Source organism: Toxorhynchites rutilus, chromosome 2 (genome assembly GCF_029784135.1).
Source record: "Toxorhynchites rutilus septentrionalis strain SRP chromosome 2, ASM2978413v1, whole genome shotgun sequence".
Lineage (NCBI taxonomy): Eukaryota > Metazoa > Arthropoda > Insecta > Diptera > Culicidae > Toxorhynchites > Toxorhynchites rutilus.
In genome coordinates, this window is record NC_073745.1 from 339,708,044 (window position 1) to 339,717,299 (window position 9,256).

General features: G+C 40.1%; 1 protein-coding gene across 1 annotated transcript; it reads right to left on the reverse strand.

Moving 5' to 3' along the window:
• Nucleotides 1-2,324: 2,324 nt before the first annotated feature.
• On the reverse strand, nucleotides 2,325-3,894 carry LOC129768227 (transmembrane protein 43 homolog). Its single transcript, XM_055769719.1, has 4 exons — nucleotides 3,637-3,894; nucleotides 3,346-3,569; nucleotides 2,913-3,285; nucleotides 2,325-2,849 (listed from the first exon to the last, which is right to left on the reverse strand). The coding sequence occupies exons 1-4, from the start codon at nucleotides 3,730-3,732 to the stop codon at nucleotides 2,415-2,417; spliced, it is 1,128 nt and encodes a 375-aa protein (XP_055625694.1). The 5' UTR covers nucleotides 3,733-3,894; the 3' UTR covers nucleotides 2,325-2,414.
• Between the last annotated feature and the right edge of the window lie 5,362 nt (nucleotides 3,895-9,256).

Sequence of the window (9,256 nt, forward strand, 5' to 3'; positions counted from 1 at the left end):
TATTTCTACGCTTCTATCGCTATAAAGTGTTATTTTTCATTAGATAAACAATTGGATAACTGTAAAATGTTGAGCGTTATCTAAAGGCATTAACTACCTCGTTTTGATTGGCCCGATTCACGGTTTCCCCAACACGGCCATCAAAACCAAGCAGCCTTGGGGAAATCGGCATCGCAAACACATAAAAGTATGGGGACTCTTGTTCGCACCGATCTGTGTTCCCTAACACAGACTTCAAAACCAAGCAGCGTTAGAAAAATCGGCATTGCAAATACATGAAAGTCGGGAATATTTTTGTTCCGACTGAAATGTGTCTCCCTAACACAGACTTCAAATCCATGGAGCGTGGGGAAATTGGCATTGCAAATACATGAAAGTCGAAGGCATTTTTGTTCCGACTGAAATGTATTTCTCCAGCACAGACTTCAGAACTAAGGTGTCTGAGGAAATTGGAATTGCAAACTCGTGCAGATTCGGGGTATTTTTCTTCCGACTGAAATGTATTTCCCTAACACAGACTTTAAATCCAAGGAGCGTGGGGAAATTGGCATTGCAAATATATTTAAGTCGGGAGCATTTTTGTTCCGGCTGAAATGTGTTTCCCCCAAGACTTCAGAACCACGGTGTCTGAGGAAATTGGCATTGCATATTCATGTAAATCGGGGTAATTTTTGTTCTGACTGAAATGTGTTTGCCTAACACAGACATCAAAACCAATATGTCATCATACTAAACGTAAAAGGACTGTCATTGAATTTACTTGTAACGAAGAACATACTCTATTGCATGAATTGACCTTACATGGCATTATACAATCTTTTTACTCACAAAGCAAATATATTGAATTCAATTGAATTCGGGAATTGTTTCATTCAATCAAAATTTAAATCAATACAAACAAATGATTGCTAAGCTAAGGTAGTCCCACGTTAACCCTGCGGTTATATCATAGATATAACTTACCCATTTTTTTATCATATTTTCTGTATCAAACATTTATTCCATGTATCGGAGAAACATGTTATTTGCAAGTGGATGAAAAATCTCGCACGAGATTTGTGTCTGAAAATAATCTGATATTATACTGTCGAGTTTTGGTAGAAGTACTGAAATTGTATAGTATAAACTAATTTTAAAGGGTAGATTAGAAGATCAATCAATGATCAGTTCTGCGATTGGACCCATGAACAGCGCTTAGTAAGAAAACGTGGATGTGATAACGAAAAATAATTTTTGGGCGGGACGAAGCTTGCCGGTTCAGCTAGTACCATAGAACACTGTGTCTAAAGATAATTTAATTTATTATCAATAGCACAATAGCGATGTTCTTCGTGTTTGCAAGAAGAGCTTCCCCAATAGCAGAGCTTGCATGATGATTGTTGCTTGAATGTAGTTATTCTATAACAACACAAAGACGGTTAATTGAGGGCCCTGTATTATGAACTCATGATTGGTCGCTTAGTAAGCGAACGCACAAATAATGTGGCTACGAAGACCCCCCGAAGAATATTGAAGAATTGTAAAATGTATTTATATTTTTATATATATATATTTTTTAAATTTGCAAAGAAGATTCTCGATATATCATCATAAATATTTAAGTAATTTTCATTCATAAATTTTCATATTAAAAGTTAGATCATTCCATATGAAAGCCTATACCATTTTCGCTTTGCTAATCGTAAGACAAACCGCCAATGCCGTCCACGAGAATACTCTTCGAAAACAATGGAATATCCATAATAAAACAAACATGGTGAGGGATTTTCTAGAAAAATAAACACATTTTTAAAATAAAATTTATGTATCACAATTTCTTTGTTCGTAGAGAATTTGCTATAAGAAATAATGAACGAAAATTATGTTCGACAATAGTTTTGTTATGAGGATAAAGTGGAAACATTGAGTTTTAAGTGTTTTAACCATTGAAATAACATCGAGTAATTGTTTTCACTCAGCTTTGGTCAAATTAAAACTGCTCTCAGGCGCACTCATATGAAATAACATACTTTTGCTTCACTGTAACTGCAAGCTTTTGTAGGTGTCGCCACTGTACCTCCGAAATCGTCGGTAAATGAAATGTGCATTGAACCAACTTTATCCGTGACATAAACCATTATCTCTGCAGGCAAAGCAAAATATTTCGATTATAGCTTATTCCTTGCAATAATCTCATCGATCATACTATGTTATAAAATTAAATAATTCCAAAGGAAACGCGTAAGAAATGGTGTTAGCATGACATCCTATGTATGAGGATTTTTCAATAAGGAACGCATACACTTCATAGTTTCGTAGAATCAAAACGAATAAATAGTCAGGCATAAAAATTACACACCGTAAACAGTGATTTACAAAAAATCAATAATTCTACCAGAAACTAGTTTTACAAATCACAAAAATGAATAATCAGATCAGTCCATTCGTTGGTAGTTATTAAACAAACTTCGAGCGCAGTACAAAAACGGAGAAACCGCAGCGACCAGTATTCCACCTCCGAGCATAGGCCGATGAATGATCCACGCGAACGAGATAATGGCCAACGCCAACGAGAAAGACATCATAAGATTCGTCGACACCGGGAAGGTAGGATCGGGTACAAACTGGCGCAACATGCGGCTTTGTGATGTTATATACTGCAACACAGCAGAGGAGCAAGTGGCCGACAGGAACAGCATGATCCAGCCGATTAAACGCCATCCCCAGGTCAGCATACGTTTTGCATGATGTTCCAATTTGAAGACGTCGTGGAGCGATAGTTCACCGGGATATATTAGAAGCACCTTCTTGGAGCGAGAAGACTCGTAGGGAACGATTTTTCCACTTTCCAATTTTCCCACTACAGTATACTAGAATACAAAATAGGAAGGTCAATTGTTCTTCATATGTAAATGCATATTAAAAAACCATACCATTGAACCTTCCAATCCAGCATAAGCGAACTGAATTCGAACGTCTCCAATTTCCGGGTTCCATATATCATTGCAGTGATAATACAGACCGGAATGCAACTTAACAGTTGGGTCTTCGGGTCGAGTATCGGACGTGATTTCGACGAAGGTTTTGAATCGCTCCTTCAATGCATCACCTAGCTCGTACTGTCCTATATGGACACGCTCTGAAACGTATACCATTGACTCCAGCGGAAAGCTGGTGGGATTATGATGACCACTGCGAATGTAGAAACTTCGCGAATCGACCAACTCGTCCCTCCAGTCCGTAGTGTAATAATATGTTCGATCCTCTGTGTGAACAGATGCCACTGATTCACCGTAATTATTCTCCCTGAAGGATTGACAAAACACATATTGTACTTATGTAACTATTATTTCTGGAATAACTTACACGTGTTCCTCTATCCATTGGTACATTTGAACACGCCGTTTCAATTTCACCGCCTGTACCTGAATGTTATAGTCTGGCTCAGTGAGTGGTTCTCCCGTCACAATAGGACCATTGAGATGAATCAGTTTTCCTTCGACCGATTTGTCGTACAATTGTTCGGCGCTAACCGTGAAGGCATCATTGAACGCCTCATCCAAAGAAAGGGTTGTGTTTATGGCCCGTGACTACAGAATTCCCAATGATACATTGTTGAATTAAACGAATAAAAAAGAAAACTCATGCAGTTTGTACCTCATTCCAAAACAGGACACATGCCCCGGCTGTGAGTAAAATCGAACCGATGAGTGTTGTTAGCCAACAAGACTTTAACACTTCCGTGAATATCATCACTTTTGACACAATCTAACACCGCGAACACGGGAAATATAGATAATTTTCAGTCAACAAATCGAAGAAAAATTAGTGAACACTCTATGCGAAGCAAACGCATCATAATCACACCCAGTTTCCATATCAGCTGGTTTTGGCACTGCTTGGCAGGATGTTTTTGAAAGAGAGACTCAAATCGCACAGGCTACTCGGATGGAATCTCAGATGCGAAAAGAATAACGCATGGAACTGTAACGCTCGGAAGAGACTGAAGCAAAAAGGCGATTTCATTTCGAATTTTCGTGATTTTTCTATCGGGAAATAGGATTTTTAGTATAATTAAGAATGATAAATACATAGTCCTAGAATTTTTTGTATATCCATTGTTTCGAAAATGCTTTCGAAAGTTGTAGGACTAATTTTCCGTAAGGGTGGCAATTCTAAACACACCTGTGTTTTATGATATGATGTTAACGTTAATGACTATTCGGGTAGCTTAGTACAATTATTCTGTGCAATGAATTATTCGTTGAATATAAAAAGGGGTTTACAATGAATGAATTTGGAAAACTAAGACTAAACTGTTAGATCCTTAATGGAACATTATAGCAATTTAGGAATCTAATAATCTAGGAATTTAACAATCTAGCAACCTAACATTTTTAGTAGCTATAGCAACGTTTTTTCGCCCTGTTTGTTACTTTTTCACCGAACCTTCAAGAATGGAAGACGTACAAATTATAATAGAAGTATTTTTATAAACTTCGCGAGTTGCCTTATTAATACCCGAAATAGATCAATGAGTAGTTCGTTTTGCTATACTGCTGTATAGCAGAAGTCAAACAGTGTCCCCCGAGTGTTCCCCGAAACCATCTGCGGGCCCCTTAGCGATCGAGATTGGAGTACCCAACTAGCACGAAGAAATCCCAGCGATTAATCCGTTGAAGACATCGCGCCCCATTAGTGTTCTACCCCATCATAAACTTTAAACTATCGGACTTGAGAGAAGCATTTTTCGAACCACGCTGCCGCTGCCATCTGGTCATTAGCTGGATAAGTGATACGTTTCATCTTCTTTGTTTGTTTACGGAGATTTTATATGTTTTGAATCATCCATGTGTCGCCTCCGACAATTAAATTAAATTTTATCAAAGGAGTCATTTTTTTTCTGAAACGCAATCAAATTGGTTTCTTGAGATTCGTCTCGGCTGATAATGTCTCATTGGCTTTTACCTCTATTGTGTCGGTCGTGAGCATTTTTGTTGTGCTGGCTACCCAGCAAAACATGACTAACGGATATGTGGACCGCATAATAGTAACAAAAGGATTGTTCTGTATTGTCAATGAAGAAGGAGTGAGTAAAGAAAATGTGGTTAAATCGGAGACGGATGAGAACCAGTCTTTATCGGAATTTTTTTCAAATCTTTTGATTTTTACAATGGTATCCAGCGAAACTTTTTAAAATATCAACTCGTTTAAATAATGATGGGATGCTTACAAATTATTGACTTCATGATAGCTCAAAATGTTCAATAGGGCGAGGTTTGTGAGTTCCTATGTTTTGACACAAAACTCACTTTGTTGGCTTGGTACCAATCCAACACTTTTCCACATCCGCAAATCGCGTCTCAGAAAATTCCAAGCAATTTCTGACATTTCCTTTTTTCGAATATTGGGTTGGGGAAAAAGAAATATCGTATATTGTCAATATATGGCAACACTTAAACATATCTTGTGTTGTACTCATCGCATCGGGTCATACTATACGGCTATTTAAAGACGACAATATGTGCTACAAGTGTCGTTTTGACAGTGTTGTGATTGTCCTTTTCAGTCTCAAGTTATACCGCATCAAAGAAGGAGTCCACCAAGCAAGAAATTTGTCATATTTTACGTTTTTACTACCTGCGAGGTAAAACTGCAACGAAGGCGGCCGAAAAAATGTTTATGGAACCGATACTGAAACGATTCGCACAGCATAGCGTTGGTTTGATCGATTTCGTTCTGTTGTAGTGGCTGTCGAAGATACACCCCGTACTGGTAGGCCAATCGTCGTGGAAACCGATAAAATCGTTGAAATCATCCAAGTAGACCGGCATGTGAGCACTCGCTCGATTGGCCAGGAACTGGGTATAGACCATAAGACCGTTTGAAACCATTTGCAGAAGATTGGATTCCAAAAAAAGCTGGATGTATGGGTGCCACACGAGTTGACGCAAAAAAAATCCTTTAGACCGAATCAACGCCTGCGATGCACTGCTGAAACGGAACGAACTCGACCCGTTTTTGAAGAAGAGTGTGACTGGTGATGAAAAGTGGATCACGTACGATAACCTAAAGCGAAAAAAGTCGTGGTCGAAGCGCGATGAGCCGGCCTAAACCATCGCCAAGCCCGGATTGACGGCCAGGAAGGTTTTGCTGTGTGTTTGGTGGGATTGGAAGGGAACCATCCACTATGAGCTGCTCAACTATGGCCAGACCCGGTTCTCTACTGTGAGCAGCTTGACCGTTTGAAGCAGGCGATTAACCAGAAGCGGTCAGAAATGATCAATAGGAATGGTGTTGTTTTCCATCAGGGCATCGCTCGGCCTCACACATCTTTGATGACCCGCCAGAAGCTACGGGAGCTCGGATGGGATGTCCTATTGCACCCACCGTATAGTCCGGACCTGGCTCCAAGTGATTATCATCTCTTCCGGTCCATGCAAAACGCTCTTGGTGATATTAAGTTGGCCTCAAAAGAGGCTTGCGAAAACTGGCTGTCTGTTTTTTTTGCAAATAAGGAGGGGGGATAATGAAGTTGCCTTCTAAATGGCAACAAGTTTGCGAGCAAAACGGCGCATATTTGACTTATATTGAATAATTTCAAGTAGGTTAAATAAAGCATCAAATTTCGATCAGAAATACGACATTTCTTTTTCCACAACCCTATAACATTGCAGATGGAAAAGCGTGCAGAAGCTTCAGCGGATATAGCATCAGATTTTTTATTTATATTAGGACATGGACTAACAACTATGAGCATGTATCAATAGAAATAGACTGCGTCAGATTTCGGACGGAAGTATTCTTCAAACGTTAATACAGAGGAACTTGAATCGGAGGTGAAAGTGTTCAAAACGCAGATGAAGAACCTGTTCCCTGGCCTGAACTCTTCGACGCCTTTAGGCATTGAACATTATTCTCAGATATTCTTTCGAAGTGGGTGCCTACATCGAGACGGCACTATGAATTTTCCTGGCGCTTCCAGTTACAGTGGCATCGTGCGAACGCAGTTTCAGCAAGCTTAAATTGATTAAGAATTACCTGCGTTCTAAAATGAACCAAGACCGACTCAATGGCTTGGCAATTCTTTCAACCGAGGGATCGAGTGCCTTTCTCAAGGCAAGAGGGCGGAGATGGTAGCGCTGGAGTAGAATAGAGTAGAGTTTTCAAAGGGCCTTTCTCAAGGCTAGAGACGAATGAACTGCAAAAGTTTAAAGTCTCTATAATACAATACCTTCCTTCCTTCCTTCCTTCATCTAATCGCCTGCGGCTGGTGAAAGCTTTTAGTGGCCGATACCACTTGAGTTCTCGTAAAACCATCTGCAACATAGGCAAAAGCATTATCTTCTCTAGAATTCGGTACGGCATCGAACTTTTCAGCCGTGCCTCTTGGATTCACTTGAATCACATAAAGCCTGTCTACCATAGTGTGACGTGCATCAGGAGCTCTTCAGACCAGCCCAATAAACGCTCTGCTTGTGGAGACTGGCGTAGTTCCTTTCGTACTCTTCCTCACAAATATCCTAGCCACTATAGCCATCCGGACTTCCGAGAAATACCCGGATCTTCTATCCATTTACACCAGAGCCAATATTTGGCTGCAATATATTAGCCAAGTCACCCTCCCGACTATTGCCCCATTAAGCAGAGTTGGTCAACGCCCATGGCACGCACATCCGCCAAAGATAGACTGGTCAATCAAAAATGTTGTTAGGGCTGGGGAAGCCAGCAGCATTGTTACGACCTGTTTTAATAACCACCTCCATAATAAGTATCACACCCACCACAGAATCTTCACAGATGGGTCTTTTGATGGCAACCTAACAGGGTTTGGAGTTTTTGCTAATAACACGGAGCTAAAATTCCAACTACCTTCCATATGTTCGATATACTCCGCCGAAATTGCCGCTCTCCTTGTCGCGACATCACTCTGTGATAACGACAGTAAAGTGGTGATTTTCTGATTCCTATAGTGCATTACGGGCACTACAAAGTGGCAATAGTAAACACCCTTGGATACAAAGCATTGAGAAAAAAGAAACAGGGAAGGACATCACTTTCTGCTGGGTCCCAGGGCACTGCGGAATCCAGGGTAATGAACAGGCTGATCGTCTCGCCAAGGAAGGTAGGCTCTCCGAACTATGGACCACCTCCCCCCCAGCAACAGACACCATCAGATGGGTCCGTCAAACCCTCAGATTGAGCTGAGAGAACAGTTGGTATTTTTCCCGTGACCTATTCTTAAGAAGGATTAAGAATACTACCCTTCCCTGGAAGGATAGTATTCTCCGATCTACTCAAGTATATCTGACACGTTTACGTATCAGGCATACATTTTTAACACACAAATTTATCATGCTTAGATTGGAACCAACACTATGTGAGTCGTGCAATGTAAGACTCACGGTGGAACACATATTAATCATATGCCCTAAATTTAATGCTTCAAGAATAAAGTTTCAGGTTGCAGACACCATAAGGACAGCACTAGCGGACGACGTCGTTGAGGAAAACAGGACCATCGATTTCCTAAAGGATACAGGTTTATTTGACCAGATCTAATGTTTAATTACTACATTTACCTATACTGATAAAATTTGGTTTGTCTTCTCTTCTACTTTCAGCAAAAGATGAGCAGGTTTTTACGCCCTTTTTAGAAGCGAGCTCCTCAAGCACACTAAAAGGGGCTTTTTCCCTGCTCCAATTGTTTGGTTGTGTTTTTGGCCCCAGAGCCGTGTAGGGTGCGGCGGTACGACATACGTCCATGGCGGTGACTAGGTCGAGCGAGAATGATGAATTTTGCAGTAGTTTTTTCTGTTAAATTTCCCGCCCTCAAGGGCAAGAGACGAATGAACTCTCAAAGTTTTAAGTTTCAATATAAAATATTTCAAATATATGTTTCAAAGTCTTTAATTCAATACCTTCCTTCCTTCATCTAATGCACGCAAGGCAAAGATTTGACTAGAGAATAAGCGAAGTTGGTAATTGTATTTCTAGCCTTCTAAATACGAATCATCTGCCCAGAGTAGACATTGGTAAGAGTGAGTAGTTTTCTTAAGATATCACAATCTCGAAAAAGAAACAAAAAAGGGTTATTTTCTTCCGATGCCATTTTCATAGTTTGCCGGGGGAGTTGTCACTTCACTACGCCGCTGCTCGCAGCCTTCAACGCGGTTAGTTCCAAAGATTCCATGAACAGTGAAAAAACGCTAGTATTGGTGCGTCAATTAATGATATAAGAGATTTATATAAATGATTCTTAGTTGGTTATATAAAA